At 45.2% G+C, this 16,518-nt stretch overlaps 1 protein-coding gene across 1 annotated transcript in view; it reads left to right on the plus strand.

Moving 5' to 3' along the window:
* The window catches only part of EPAS1 (endothelial PAS domain protein 1), an 89,847-nt gene that overhangs the window by 64,565 nt on the left and 8,764 nt on the right, over positions 1 to 16,518 (plus strand). The window contains exons 7-10 of the mRNA XM_023223840.2: positions 8,332 to 8,438; positions 14,108 to 14,255; positions 14,956 to 15,170; positions 16,288 to 16,478. Of these exons, the coding sequence (XP_023079608.1) occupies positions 8,332 to 8,438; positions 14,108 to 14,255; positions 14,956 to 15,170; positions 16,288 to 16,478 (661 nt within the window). The remainder of the gene's footprint in view (positions 1 to 8,331; positions 8,439 to 14,107; positions 14,256 to 14,955; positions 15,171 to 16,287; positions 16,479 to 16,518) is intronic.

The following is a 16,518-nucleotide window of genomic DNA, read 5'->3' on the forward strand; positions in this document are numbered from 1 at the left end:
TCCCTCTGCCTTATTCCTTCCTGCATGCAACTCCATTCCAGCTGTTGTTCAGCCATTTTGAAGGCTAAGATGAAGGTAGCTAAGCTAGACGCTAAACCCCCAGTGCCAGGCCCAGTGTCTCTTAGGAGTCACAGTAGTGATTAAGAGCGTGGGCTTCAGGACTAGATGGCCTAGGTTCAAATTTAGTAATAAATGTTCAGTGTTAGCTCTTATTATCACCTTTATTAGAGTTGTTGAAAGAGTGCCTAAGACTGCTTATGCAAGTCATGCCATCTGGGGTTCTTACCTCATTTAGAAGATTGAAGCAGGTGGGGAAGAGGCTGGAGTTGTCATAGGTGGGAGTATTTAAACACCCTACAGCTCCTAACTCCCCCACCAGCCCTGCCTCTGGGACTGTGGAGCCTGATGATGGGAGGTAGGAGGAGGAAGATGGGGAGAACCGATGCCCGGAGCAATGCCCGGCCCCAGGGAGGGCAGGAAATGCAAAAGACTGGGCCCAGGGTAGGCCTGGCTTGAGTAAGTGCCACTGCGGCTTGCTGAGCAGCACACCCCGGATGTGCTCTTCCTGGCAGAGATCTCCCCGCCTGACCTCAGCTTTCTGCAGCATCTAGAGCCGCCATGTGTCCCAGGGTGATAGTTCCGGTCGCAGCTCTTTGCCACTCTTTTCTCATCTTCTAGGGTTTCTCCTCAGGAAACCCTGAGATCTCAGTTTCCCCTTCTCCAAAACAGAGATAACACTTTCTCAACCTGTTTCATGGGGTCGTTGTAAAATGAGATAATGGCTGTGCAAGCACTTTGAGAAGTCCAGACAGCACAACACGTGTGAGGCTTCTTGTTATTGCTTATATCTTACTTCCTGTCCTTGGCCACCTCCAAAGCAAAATCTTCCACTAAACTCAAGGAGCCGAAATCACTTCTGAAGGCAGTTAGTGGCTGGGGGGCAGGAAGAGGAAGAATCTGACCCCCAGATCAGCAAGAATCTGCCTTGTCTTATTCAGCCAGCAGGAAACCACGGAACCCCAGGAAAAAAGCTCCTGCTCAGCCTCCCCCAGGCCTATCCACTTTTCTCTTATCAGCTGGACATCCCAAGGGGGCAGCTGGTTTCTTCATGGGAGGGACCCTCCTCTCCAGGATGGGGTTTCTCTCCTCTGATTCCAGACTGGCCTGGTGTTGGTTGGTCGCCCCTTCTTAGAGTTGGCCACCACTTGTGGCACAATTTCAGAACTTTTGTAAAAGTATCCTTGAGTCATTCCTGTCCTTCAGTTCTGACCACAGTAGGGCCAAGACTCACAGCTTTTGCAGCTAGTGGGAAGTTATATAAGTAGAAAGAAATGCTCTAACCTCATAGGGAGAAAATGTCATGTATGAAGCCTTTCGTCCTGGAACTTCGACACAGTCACCATTTATTATAATTGTTAGTGGTGGTAGTGGTGGTGGTGGTGGTGGTGGTGGTGGTGGTGATAATGATGGTGGTTCAAGAAGAAGATCGCCCTTTTAGTGACAGGCACTGTAGGAATCCATGTTATAGGTATGGTTATTTATCAGATGCAGTCTTTGTATTCAAGTGAACGTTCTGGGCAGAAGACACAGCTTCATGCACCCCTCTCAGTAGTCTTGTGAGATAACATGGACAATCCCAGTGCATAGCTCCTGTGTCACTGGCTTTGAGGTGAAGTGGCTCAAGCCGACCTAGCCATATAGCCTGGGAGCATATTTAGTGCTGTGGATGATGAAAGTCAGATACGTGCTTCACCCTGGTGAGTGAAGCACATCCGTAATGTGACTCCATAAGCACTGGGAAAACCCTACTGTCCTAGAAAATAACTTGGCATCCCTAGATAATAGAAGAGATTTTTTTTCAGTTTAAGATTTTGATCCTTGTTACAGTGAGAAGAAATCCTCTGGAAAGGGTAATTCAGCATTATCCTTTATTCATTATCTTGGTTTAAATGAGTTTCAGGTAATTTTCTTAAGGTACTAACCTCTGGACAAAAGAAGAGGGGGAGAAACACAAGGAATTGGATGTCTAAATGTGGCTGGAGAGGAAATGTACATAGAAAGGGGAAAGACGCTCTGCTGACTTCTTAGTTTGGCTCAGGGCTGGTAGGCAGGGTAGCTTCTGGCTTAAAGGAAGTATGAAGCCTCGTGATTTAGGACTTTGTGACTCATAATGTAGAGGGTGATATTGCTTATAAGTTCTGTGGGACACAGTGCATTTTCAGCAAAATCTTGCCTTTCAAGAAATCTAATTACATGGCCCCAAGTCTGAATTCAGTGGTGCTGGAGAGCTGCATGTAGAAGCATTTAAAGACATAGAATGCTGTGTCACACAGAAGTTGTGTTTAACCGATTAGCAGATTAGTCAACAAGGGCACAGACGTGGCTTAGACAGTTGATGAAGTGACTATTTTAAGTCCTAATCCCTAAGTGTTATATCTTAATTGCTTTGATGAGGCCTGGGATTTTTTGGTTTTGGTAGCTCGTTTCGTTTTCACTCTTTGTGTTGGGATGGGGAGAAGCATATGCACATGCACACATATACACACTCTCCACCTCAGTTCCCCTTCAGAGACAAATGCTGCAAAAACCAATGCCTGTCCATGATACCTAATGGGGTGAGGGGTTCTCCATTTTCATCAGGAAATTCACTAGGTTTAATGACATCTGCACAAGGGGCTGTGATTCCCACAAAGGGGATTGTTTTCCTACAAGAAAAGTTAGAATCTGAAGAAAATATATGGCAGTTAGAATCCACAAAATCAATTTTGAAGCAGTTTGGTACTTGTCTTAGATATACTGAGACCACAGACACAATCAAGCAAAAAAAGAAAAAGGGTCAAGGAAAAAAACATGAAAGCAGACAGGAAAGAAGGGAGAGAAGTGGAAGAGAAAAAGACAACTCTAATTTTACACTGAACTCTCAGGTCAAATCAGTTGAATCTGAAACAACCTATTCTGAAACATCTGAAATTGAATAAAGGAATACAGATGGTTCAAAATGCATTTGTCCTCCTGTTAATGAGGGATCAGAGTACCATATTAAGTCCTGCATTAATTATTTTAAAAATAGTAAACACTTTAAAAAGTAAATTTCATAACAATTAATATGTCAATCACATTTATGTACCTATAACTGCTCTAGACAAGGGAGTAAGTTGAGTAGCAGAGTAAAAGAAAAATGTCCTGATTATTGATGGAATTAATGATCTTTTCTTCATTTATGACTCAAATATAGGCATTATACTCTGTTTCCCGAAATACTGAGCAACCAGTTACGAACTGTCATTTACTGAGCATCTGCCATGTAACTGTGTGCTAGAGACCATTACATCAAAGTAAACGAGATGATTCCTGATCTCCAGGAGTTGAGAGTTTGAGACATAAGCCATTTAATGAAACCACAGTGAATGGTACAAAATACAACGTTCCATTTACCCAAAAGGAAGACAAAAGTTGTTCCCAAGTAGTTTAACTTTAAAATAGGGTGATTCTTAAATTCATGTGGAGGTGCCATCTAGTGGTGAAAGAGAGAACTGTGAAGGAAGCCAAGCCATCAGGGAGATGGAAGCAAAGCCTTTCTAATTATCATATAATCCTACTACGATTCTGTCAGTTGTAGGAGTCTTCCTGTATCTTAGAAATAAATTATAAAACCAAATTATGTGGATAGGAGCAGTATCACGAGGGGAAAAGTTTTCAAAATTACAGTAAAAATTTCAAATCAACAAAGAGGGTCATATAATTTTTACAGATAAAGAATTTGAGGGCAACCCTGTTTTGTCATTGGATTCATGCAACATAGGACATACGAATATCAGGAGTTACAGTTTAATAAATCAAGATGCCTACATTCCAAGTTCTGTGGATAAATTTATGGTGAATTGTTTTTGTACAAAGAAGTTGAGAATAAGTAAAAATGGTAAAAGTGAGGGAAAGGTTGAGGATCCTAAAGATAATATCAGTGAGGATAACTACAAATAAAGAGCCATAAGTTGTAAAACACACACACAACCTTCCTATGTATATACTTACCCCCACAGGTACCCTGTAACACTCCACAGATAGGATAGAAATGGATTTCCCATTAATTACAGAGCTGGTTTTATAGATTTCATATAACCATGTAGTATTTGAGGAAAACACAAGGCTTAAGTACTGTTTAAAGCAAACAAAATCTAGATGAAGATACATTAAAACCAACCAAAGGCGCTGAAATCTGAGTTAGTGAACAGTGTAGGTATTAGTAAGGAAATGCAGTGTCAAAGCTTATAAGCACATATAGAAACCAAAATGAGATAAATCACGGGGTGCTGAGGAGAGGCGATGGGCAGAGTGTGGAAGGAAAGCAAGCCGACTTGAAGTATTTATTAGCAGATACATTCTTTGGAAAACAAATAGGTGGTTACGAAGTACTTAAAACTTTTATCCTCTTAAACAGTTTAAATACTCTCTCACCATCTTGCTTACATGATTAATTTACCTAGCAAATCCTTTACTCGTGTAGGGAACGGGGTAAAAACTGCAGCCAGATCTTGCGTGACTCCAGGCAGTGGCATCTGAAGTCAAGGACGGTGGCGCTGCACCACACATGGATGGGTGCTGGCGATTACACGCGGGGAAGAAGAGCGAGCCTTCTCAGGCCTTTGGGTGGATTTCTCTCTGCCACTTGAGGTGGCAGCACTCACACTGAAGCCAAGAGAGAAATTTTTTTGCAAGCACTCTGCTAGAGGTGGTGTATTTTGAATAGAGCTTCTAAACAGTTTTGAGAGTAAAGGGCAATGAATCATTCATTTTACATTTTGAAGGCACATCTCACTCTGAAGTCTGGAGCTCAGAGAGCTGGCCCACATAGGCACTTGGGGTAACACCAACTTCAGAGTTTAACAACCCCCTTTAAAACCGTATTTCCTATTTCCTTTCATCCTTCCTCTGCCTCCTTGTGGCTGCCTATCTATCTGCATCTGTCTCCTCACGGCATCCTTGGTCTGCTGTTTTTTGACTTTATTAAAAAGTATCCTCTGTTCTTATGTTTGAAATCTGGTGAATTAAGTCCTTGTACATTTCTCTCTTCTCTTAGAATAGCCCCACTGAGTTGACTTTTAAATTTATGGGTGACCTCCAACTGATTTTCTTTTTCCCAGTGAGTCAGGGGTCCTTAATTAGAAAGAAAGAAAAAAAAAAAAAAAAAACCAGTTCCCTGGCCCCTGATGGAGAGAGCAGATGAACCTGTGTTATCACAGCCCAGCTCGGAAGGCTTGTCTGGAGCCTGGGGGAAATGAGCGGGGAAGGCCCTTGTGTGCCGTAGGAGCGACCTTATAAACAAGCTCGGTTCATTAACCTCCCCACTGGCGTCTACGTGCCTGCACATGGGGGCGAATGACCATGAGCTTTAAGTTGGGGTTTCCTGGCTTTGTGAAGTTTGACAACTCAAATGTTCTTCAATTGTGTTTGGGATGTGGTGTATTTCCCAGTTTTTATAGTAGTCTGTTTAAAGGAATGAAGAAAGACATTAAATATTTATTTTAGTTGACAAGATAAATGAAAGCTGCTACTGGGAAGATATCTGGCAGTTCTGAAATCTAGGTTTGTTTGTCCACTTCCAAAACATGCCCATTGTGTGCCTTTGAATGGATGATACATTAATTAGATAAACATTTTATTATGAGGCTGATTGTAATAAACATCTACTTTGAACATTTTAATTTAAAGATTCTAATCTCGAAAGGAAATGTAATTCCTTCAGAGAGTAGAAAGACATCTTTCCTAGCATGCCAGTAGACTCATTTTGGAAGGTCTCTAGAAAATTCTACACCTGCCCAGGAACAGAAGCAGTTTATCTGGCAAGTCAGTGAGCCTGTAGATGGCCAGCCCATTGTCAGCAGGGCTCACTCATGCAGTTCTAGTTCCCAGGCTAAGCTTGAAAGTCATCTGACCCAGCAGCGAAGCTAGTTGATCATAGGACCAGCACTGTTCTGTCTCCTTGTTCCCCCCAGTCTCCACCTTTGCCAAGGTGTACTTGGGTGCCAGCCCCAGGGTCAGGTTGCCAGATAATGTATCCATTGCTAGTGAGTTCAGAGACCTCTCTGCTCAGGGTCAAGCGAAGGGACAGATCCTTCTGCTCTGAGACCAGCTGGCTGGCACAAATGAGCTGCTAGGATCTCACTGGAGAAATCTCCATTGGGCTGAATCAGCTGAGACCTAAGCCTCTCAGCCCTGTTGAGCTGCTCCTTGTTTGACAAAGGCTTTAACCTCCAAAGTCTCACCCAAGCAGAGAACTTGTCTATTCTCTGCCCACTTCAAAACCAGATGCCTTATAGAATGAAGAAAGGATGGATAGAATATCATGACAGGTTCCGTGTGTGTGTGTGTGTATGTGTATGTGTGTGTGTGCATGTGCGCATGTGTGTGTGTGCATTGAGACAGTTAATCACATTATTCTAGAAAGAAAAGTAGATCCTTAGCGCCCAGGTTCCTTAGCAGTATTGGGATAGACAGGTGTCTGTCTGTACCGTAGGTTCAAAGAGAAAATCAATCTACTGGTCAGCTGTTGAGGTCTTTACTAAGCACCCATTATAGAGGAAGCAAAAGGAGAAAGTGGTCCCTGAGTTCAGGGGTTGACAGCCTAGGATGTGAGGAGACAAATGAATAATTTTCTGTAATACTGTGCATACTCCTTAGGACTTCATGAGAGATGTCATGCTGGAGGAATTGGAGAGGGCTCTGTGGAGAAAATGAGGCTTTGAGCTGGTCCTGGAGGTGTCAGGGCTTGGAGAAGAGGGGAGAAGAGAAGGCATAAAGTTTCTGCAGCAAGAATGAGTTTTTCAGGCATGAGGAACTGAGGGGAGAGGGGTCTTCCATGACAGAGGGTGCATAACATTTTACAGATGAGTTGAAAATGGAATTGCTCAAAAGGTGGAGAGTAGGTTCTGGGGGGAACTGAAAGTTAGGCAGCATTTACTCTTGGTTTGGTTGGCAAAAGTGAAAGTTGTAGATACTTAAATAGGGGTGTGGCAGGATGCAAATAGTATTTTAGGGCAATTTGGTCTGACAGACATATGAAAGCTGACCTGTTTGGGGGGGTGGGTTTAGAGCAGAGACAGGAAATAAGGAGCCACTGCTTCTGCTTTCTGCTTCTTTCCTCTCCGTGTTATTGATCCCCTACAAGGATAAATTCCAGGACTGTATCCAGGAGTCACGCCTTCTAAAGCAGAGTTGTAATAATGAGACTGTGGCATCACTTCTAACTTGTGATGGGCCAAGTAAACAAGACAGTGAAGCCATTATTTAAAGTTTGTGAGAGAACCTAGATTTTGAGAGATAATATGGAGGTATTATATAGCCTAATATAGTAGGACATGATATTGGGTAAAGTGGCCAACCTGGTGGTTCTCAGGCAGGGCTTTTTTTATTTTAGTGATTCCAGCACGGAACCAAGGGTCCTAAGAGTGTTAAGTGATCCTTCATGGTTCTCCACACGTACCCTTTCCTCTGCCCACTTCCCATCAAAGCCAGATACCTTACAGAATGAAGAAAGGGACACTGAAATGACAGCCAAGTGCTGTCATCTCAGAGCTGCCTATTCAAGTATGATAAGGGACATTTCTGTGACTATGATTTAATATTTCTTCCTCTCAGCACCTCCTTGCCGCTCTCCTTTCCTTGAAATGTGAAGGACAAGTAGAAAAAGTCATGGAAGGCAAACCTCGTGTCTGAAGAAGGCACCTGAGGTCACAGGCAGGTCCTGCAGAAAAGTGAAGGTTTAAGCACAGACTGCCTCTGCCTGCCTGGACTCCCTCTCACATGCTGGTTGACACAGAGACAAAGGTGGCTCTACCTAGGGCCACATAATTTTCATGTTTCATTTATACTGCCTTCTACTAGAATGAGCTTGACATAGCAACTAGAGGCCCCAGTTTTCATTCTTGCTCTGTCCCTGGACACCTGTGTAGGCATCAAGCAATTGTCTGCCCTTCCTGGATGTCTACTCCCTCATCTGCAAAAACTTGGGGGTAAGCCCCTTCCAGTGGTACTTGGAGAACAGACGTGTGCGTACCGGGGTGGTGGGGAGAGGGAGTCCTCAGAACTGGTGCTTTTCTCTCCTCCCAAACATGGCTTCAGGAAGGGCAGGAACAACAGGGGTTTGGTTAAACCTGCAATTGTAGATTGAGCACAGTGTTCTTTTGCTTGGATACATGGTACAACAAGAAAGCCTGGATTGTGTTCATCTGCATGTGTGTGTTTGATTTGCCTTCTGGGGTTAGGTGCTGCCTACATGCTGTGCTAAGTTAATATGGTCTTTTTTCCTTACATGCTGCCTTTTTGAAAACTCAGAATCACAGAACTGATTGGTTACCACCCTGAGGAGCTGCTTGGCCGCTCAGCCTATGAATTCTACCATGCGCTAGACTCCGAGAACATGACCAAGAGTCACCAGAACCGTGAGTTCCAGGAGTGCCCCTTGTGGCTTCCTTGTGTCTGTGGTATCTGGTCTTGAGTGGGGGGTGATTGGTGAGACAGAAGACCAGGTCACTTCCTCCAGAGAGCTGCTGTCTTGTGTGGCAGACAAGACTCATGCCCTCAAGATGGTTAGAAAACCAAGGCTGGCCACCAGCCTATAGACTCCTTGGTGCATATCAGAAAAAGGATACTTCCTCCAGGGAGACACATCCATGCCAAGGTACACAGCTGAGACACTAGAGGGTGGTTTGAGTCTCAGTCTCCCATACCTGTGTGGTATGGGAGCGCCTGTGTGCAGTCAGTGGTTTGTACACCCTGTAGCACAGCACTGTAGAGAGTAACATGTAATTCAATATATCATTAACTTGGGTGCATGCTGTAGATTCGAGTACATACGTTCACAGAAGAGGAGGGCAGGGGGAGTTGAGGAAAGGACACTCGAGTTGGACCTTGAAGGATCGGGGAGGCTCAGGCTGAACAGAAGGGAAAATATTATGGGTCCAGCTTACCACATGTGTTGAGGTAGGCCACAGTTCTCAGAGAGCTTGCTTGCTGGATCAAGGGAGCTTTAGAAAAGGCTGTCCAGGCAACCCAGTGATGGCGTATGGAAACTCTGCTTTGCAGTTTGAAGGAAGCCTGAGTTGTGCAAGGACTCTAGAAGAGGGCTGCCCGATAGAACTTTCTGCAGTGGAAATGTTCTTGAAATGTGGCCGGAGAAACCGAGGAACTGAATTTTATACAATGTAGTTTTAAATGTAAATATCCACACTTGGCTTGTAGCTACCATATTGGACAGAGAAGTTCTAGAGTGTATCCTTGGCTATGTTCCCAATTCAGGCTTCCTATAGGCAGGTGATCCAGGACCATTCCCTTGGATCCACGCAACTCATCACTGTGCAAGGGCTCTGGGCCTATAACCCTGTGCTTGGCCCACTGGGGGTGATGTAAGTTGGTAGAATTGATTCCTGCCCTAAGGGATCTTATTTCTGAGGAAAAAAAGAGGACTATGGGCTCCATGGGAACAAGTGGCTCATATCTTTAACCTCAGTATCTAGCATAGGGTCTGGTACAGAACAGGCACTAAATGCACTATATAAACCCATGGGCAAAACTATATTTGGAAAGGAATGCATCAAAACCAGTGCCCACAGTGGTATAGACAGTGGTGCTGAGAGGATTATGGGAGGATTAAAAATTGGTAAAGTAAGTCTGAGAAGATTCCCAATGGCCCTGCTGGCAATGGAGAAAATGAAGTGCAGCCATTTGTCCATGGTTCCTAAATCCATCCATCCACCCCAAGGCTAGGACAGCCAAGTTCAGAGCAGCCAACAGAGTTACAACCCCACAAGCTGTATGTGAACATGGTTAACACTCTTAAGGAGTGAGATATTTTCTTTCTTATTGGTTCCTCTGCCTCTTCCTTATGGCTTTGGGTTTGATTTGACAGTACAACAGGGCCCATTATGGTATCTCAGAGAAGCTTCTCACTGTGCTCTCTGGCAAACACACACACACAACAAAAACAACAAAAAACAACCACCACCACCACCACCTAGATTCAGCCCCACTCAGGAACCCAGAAATGGGGTAGGGGTGGAGGTACTCTTTTATGCCTGTGAATGTGACCCCACCTTAGCCTGCCCCAGCTTTGAAATTGTAACATCTGGTTCCAGCCTTCCCTTTGGGATTCCTTCATGCCTCCTGGTCCCTGAGGGGTTCCTGTTTTCAAAGGCAGGTGACAGAATCATCCAGGCACTGGGACTCAGGGGCCCAGGCTCTGGCCCAGCTGACCCACTGATTCCCCAGGGCCTGGCTTTCTGGACCTTCCTGACTTTAGATGTAAAACTAGGGAAAAGTCTAACCTTCCTTCCAAGCTAAGGGTGAAGCCAAAGCAAGGGACCAATGTAAAAATTTCTGGGAATTCTTGGAGGACAGTATCGTCTTTTATCTTCTAGGATGGGAAAGCAGAAGAAGCTACTGTCAAAGGAAAGAAAAATTGTGACTTCTCACTAGGCATATAAAAAGGATTTTCCCTCTTGTTCTTCTTAGAACATCTTCAATCCATAAAAAGGGTTAGGATAAAAATGGTTCATGTTTTCTGCTGACTCTAGAGAAAATAAGGTGCTTTTCACTGAATCCATGTATTTACGCATTAGGCACACTAAAAGGTAATTCACAGCCCAAATAGAAATCACAGGCTCTCTCTCCCCCGATAGAGCCAAGTAAAGCTGCCCGGAGCTCAGAAACCCGTAGCTAGCAAAGGGACAAGCCCACAACCAGCCAAGGGAAATCTGCATGGGTTGGAAATTGGGTTAATGACAGTTATAACTGACAGGAGCTTGCCCCTTGCCCCTGACCCGTGTTTCTTGTTTGTCCTTGAGGTTTTGCAAATAAAGTTGCACTACAGAGTCACACACATGCTCTAGAATAACTGGACGCTCAGGTTTGAGACGGGTCCAGAGTCACACACTGGGGTCCCCCATTGACACACATGTATGTCTTAGCCTGTAAAGGTTTACCGTTGAAATGCCTGGAGAAGCTCAACCAGATTTAGATCATTGAAAGCTGTAATTTCCAAATGGATTAATAATTTGTACATTGTTACTCTGGGGGCGAGGTTAGGGGTCAGTTTCCCTTTGTTATATGAGGATATTATGTGCTGTTAGGCTTTTTATGGCCTTTAATCTTATTTTCCTATCTATTAAGCAGCAGGCCCTTCACTAAGGCTGGCATTAATGACCAGATGATTAGAAAGCTGGCGTTAATTATATTCTACTGGCAGAGCAGGCCCTTGCCTGCAATTGCTAGAAATGCAGTTAAAACCTTTGCTTGCTGCACTGTTTGATCAAAAAGAGTAAGAGCCCTGAATTTGGTTTGCATTAAGGACCGTCTAAATAAGTTAAATACAGGCACTTGAAATTGTGCAAGAATCATTTTACTGCAGCAGAGGAGCCTCTGGCACAGCTGAAGGGAGAGCAGAGAGGATAAAAGTTATTTCCTTGGTTGAGTCCATGATGGTTTAGGACAGTGGCAACAGCAAATTTGGTCTTCCCAGTGATTTGTGGACCCAGTTAACCAACAGACCATTGCACTAGGAGCCACAAGACGTGTTGTGTAGCTCAGACTCTGTCACTATTGTCTTGTAAGCTGTGAAGCAAATCATAACCCTCTGGCCTTAGTTTCCTTGTATTAAAAGAAAATACTTATCCTTCCTGTGGCACAGGATTTTATTTGAAAGATTAGACAAGATGATACAATCACTTTGGAAATAATTTGGCAGCTTCTTGCAAACATATACTTTACATGTAATCCAGCAATTGCACATCCTAGCTGCACCCATGAGAAATGAAAATATGTCCATACAAAGATTTAGGCACAAATGTTTACAGCAACCAAAAACTGAAAACAACTCAAACATCCATCAGCAGGCAGATGGATAAACAAATTATGGTACATCCATGCAATGGAATACAACTCACTGATGAAAAGGAATAAACCACAAATGCCTGCAACACCATGATGAATCTCAAAACAAGCTGAGTGTAGAGAAGCCAGACACAAGAGTAGATACTCCTATACAATTCCACTTACATGGAAATCTAGAAAAGACAATTCGAATATATAGTGGCAGAAAGCAGAAGAGTGGTTGCCTGGAACCAGAGTGGGAATGAAGATTGCCTAGAGGCATAAAAAATGGGGCGGTGATGGAAAAGTTCTACGCCTTCACTGTACATATATCAAAACTTGTTGAACTGTATACTTCAAATGGGTGTATGTTTTATTGAACGTACATTTGGCCACAATGACATTTATTTTTAAAAATTAAGAGCAAACAGAAAAAGCTTAGACTAGGAATCTTTAATTTGAACTATTCTGTCTACTGTTTCCAGTGAGGTGGAATCGGTAGTTTTAAGCCTCAGTTTCTTCAGCTGTAAAGTGGGAATAATAACAGGCACCCTATGGTGTTGCCTATGAAATGCAGTGATGATGACCTAATCCTTAGTGAGTGCCCTATGTGCCAGGCACTGTTCTAAATGCTTTGCAGAAATGAATTCATCTTATCAGATAGTTTTGAACACTATACAAATGTAAGTTACAGGAATTCTTGCACCTTGCAGGTGCTTGTTAAATTTTGAAGAGGAAAGCAAAACATAAAAGTGTAAAGGATTACTAAACTGCACTAGTATGAAGACAGCCACATTCTTCAGCTGTACGGGGCTGATGAATGGGGAGGAGGCTTGCAAGCCTACCAGGAGAACCTGGATATCCTCCCAAGTGGCCCCTCATGACACTATCTACCAACCTGTAACAAATTGTGACAGGGCATGGGCACAATATGTATTAGTACCTCTAAGAAAGAGGTGGCTTTTCCTATACAAAATTAGTTGGTGACAGTTGGTCAACACTTATGTACCTGATAAGCCATGTAGATACATTCGATCCTCAGTACAAATGGCAGTGGTATACTGGGTAGCTAATGATGACGATTATTACCATTACTACTATTATTATCAATATCCTGTTTTGCAGAGGAGGAAACCAAAACCAAGAGGGATTTTTCCTTTCTCAAAATCCCCAAACTAGCAAGATTTCCCAATCCTCCCTCCATGCTGTTTCCTAATGTCTCTGTGATTTGGGAGCTTCTGAGCTGGAGTTCTGTAAATTCACAAGGAATGGGCAGTTCAGAAAAATACCAAAAATTCTAACATTATTAGACTTTAAAGAGATGTATTGATTCCTTTTGAATGGAAGAAGATGGAACATTCTGGACTGGGGAAGGACCGTCCTGTGATATGAAACCCTTCCCCAAGGTAGACAATAAAAGCACTTTTTAAATGAACACTTGGTAGAACAATCTAGAAGAGGAAAAACCTCATAAGCAGGAAGCCTAGCTGGGCAGTTGACAGAAGAAGGAGTGTAAGAGATTTATTACAGCTTATGAAGAGACTGTGTGTGGGCTGCCAGGGTCCCAGACATTTCTCAACCCCAACTGAGAAAGGGTGAGGTGGTTCGCCTCTACCTTTGCTGTGGATCACAAACCTTCAATGCACCGAAAGGTGGCAAGCCTGACAGATAACCTGGAAAAATCAAAGATACCAATTTTTTAAATGCTTTTATTCATAAGCAGGTATTGGTGGTGGGTCTGCTGCAAAGAAAAAAAAAAAAAAAACTGCCCTGAGGTCAGGCTTTCTCCAAGCTGCTTAGAAGTCCCCCAACCTGGAGTGCTTGACAGGGGATGCCTCCCCTTACCCAGTGTGAAGGGGCTTCTTCCCATTGAACCCCGTGAAGAAAGTAGGGCAGGTTCTGGTCTTGGTTCTGCTTATAGCTGAGCTGGTCTGTGAGCCTGACTTGTCCAGGGATTGGGGATGGGCCACTGCACAGCTGCACGGTGAGTGGGTCCCTCCCTCAGTGGACAGCCTTGGGCGAGTCACTTCACCTCCTCTCACCTCTTTTTCCTAGATTTAAAATGAAGAGTTGGCTGAGGTGATCCCTAAGCTCCCTCCCAGGTCACTCTCCCTGGTCCTCACTGTCCTGGTGCCCTGTTCTGTCTGTTCCTCTGCAGATTAGACTGCCCTCCCATGGGATCTGCTGAGCCTGTGGTGCACACCCTTGCCCCACCTCCCTAAGCTCAGCTCTGTTTCTCCCCTAGTGTGCACCAAGGGTCAGGTAGTAAGTGGCCAGTACCGGATGCTCGCAAAGCATGGGGGCTACGTGTGGCTGGAAACCCAGGGGACAGTCATCTACAACCCTCGCAACCTGCAGCCCCAGTGCATCATGTGTGTCAACTACGTCCTGAGGTGAGTGAGGGCTGGCGGGCCTTGGTGCAGGGTATGTGGGGGTGCCCAAGCTTCCCAGACTGAGGATGACAGGCCTAGGAGATGCCAGGCCTCTCAGCGCCCTGGGCACCACCTCAGGGAGCTCTTGCAGGGCTAACCCTAGTGACTGAGAGGATTCCTGTGGATGTCTTAGAACAGTGGAATACTGGGTTGGGATTGGTTGGGATTTTTTTTCTGCCCTTTCCCTGTCATCTGTCATTTATGCCATGCATCTGACCCAGGTGGGGAGGCAGATAACACACAGTAGTCAATATTTTCTGAATGGGGAAAAAGGAAAGAGAATTGCTCATGCTTTTGGGAAAAAAAAATGTCATGCCTTCACTCTATAGTACCTGGAAAGAAAGCTAGAGGAGGTCATTTCTAGTTGTTTCTAGAAACAGAAAAACAAAAGCATGCAGACCTCATACATACCACCCCACTCAGGTGCAACAATATTTAATAAAACAGGATCCGAAATGGACATACATTCAGAGGATACCTCTGTTGTCACTACCTCCATGGCTCACACACTTCTATTGTGTGGTTCTTTATAAGATGCCAGTGCCTGGGGTCCTACCCATTTTTTGTCTGAGAGCTTAGCTGTCAGGGTTTCCATGCATCTGGGGGAGCAGAATTTTTCTAGAAAATGTGGAAGGTCTGAATGGCTCTTTTCCCCCATTAGTGAGATTGAGAAGAATGACGTGGTGTTCTCCATGGACCAGACGGAATCCCTGTTCAAGCCCCACCTGATGGCCATGAACAGCATCTTTGATAGCAGTGGCAAAGGGGCTGCGTCTGAGAAGAGTAACTTCCTATTCACCAAGCTAAAGGAGGAGCCTGAGGAGCTGGCCCAGCTGGCTCCCACCCCAGGAGACGCCATCATTTCTCTGGATTTCGGTGGGTGCTTCTTAGCTAAGCCAGGCCCCTGGAACCCTGTTGGGGCTGAGAAGAGTTCTTACCGTAACAGGCCTCCCTGGCTACAGCTTTTTCTTAACCAGAGCTACCCCAGCCCCTTCCCCAAGTCTTGTTAATCACCCGTTAGAGGCCAGGCTCTGCTGAGCACAAAAGAACACCACACGCTTCTGCCCTGATAAGACCATCCCATATCCGACCTCAGCAAGTGCTGTACGAGGAGGGGTTAAGAGAGGACACTCCCCTGAGGAGTCGATTCTCCACCATGGGTGGTGAGAGTCTGAGATGAGAGGGAGGGGAGAGGTGAGGGATCTGCTCCGAGGCAGCTTGGACACTGTCAAAGAGAAGGGGCCAATTCCTACCAGGGTCTGGAAGGACAGATTGCTTATTTAGGCAGAGAGCTAAGTTGGAATAATGTTGGGAAGGATAATTCCAAAAACACAGAGAACATATTGAGGCCTGGGATTAAGCTCTCAAACCAATGACTTCATTAAAGTGTCTGCCTGTCTCTAGGGATGTAAGTCACTGGGGACCCTAGCAGGGTTTTCAGCCCTCTGCTGCTCCTATCCTGGAAACACCCTTGAAGCCCCATGATCCCCAGTTAGCAACCCGCTGCCACCCTCTTCTGGCCTTGCTGTGGCTGCAAGAGTGGTGCTCACCCTGGACAGTGTCAGCACCTTTTAGATGTGTTCTACAGCAGCCACATGAGGATTGCAGCTAAAGAGAATCTCAAATGCAGCGGGCCCTTGGCCAGTAGGTCTTGCAGCTTGTTTATGGCAGTACTGAGGCAAATAGCCCAATTCTCCTCTCATACCTTCCTTGTCTACCCTTCCGGATTGCTCCTTAGGGAAGAGTGGCTCCTACTATATTTAGTCTGTGAAAATTAAATGTTCCAGGAGACTGTTCCCTTTACAGGGAGTCTCTACATTGACTCAGCCAGAGTCAGAGGCCCGTGTGTCCCAGCTAGGCCCCAGGGTGTGCCTAGCCCCAGGCATGCCTTCCAGACCTTCTTAGGGCCTTCTCTGCAGTGTTTGGGACTCGTCTGCCTTGGGGTGAGCCTGATGGTTGTGGGTGTTCACCTCCCAGGCCCTTGTCTCCACAGGGAATCAGAACTTCGAGGAGTCCTCAGCCTATGGCAAGGCCATCCTGCCCCCGAGCCAGCCGTGGGCCACAGAGTTGAGGAGCCACAGCACCCAGAGCGAGGCTGGGAGCCTGCCTGCCTTCACCGTGCCCCAGGCAGCCGCCCCGGGCAGCACCACCCCCAGTGCCACCAGCAGCAGCAGCTGCTCCACGGTGAGCAGCCCTCTTATGGCGAGCACACAGAGAGGGCTCC

Source organism: Piliocolobus tephrosceles, chromosome 15 (assembly GCF_002776525.5).
Source record: "Piliocolobus tephrosceles isolate RC106 chromosome 15, ASM277652v3, whole genome shotgun sequence".
NCBI classification, from domain to species: domain Eukaryota; kingdom Metazoa; phylum Chordata; class Mammalia; order Primates; family Cercopithecidae; genus Piliocolobus; species Piliocolobus tephrosceles.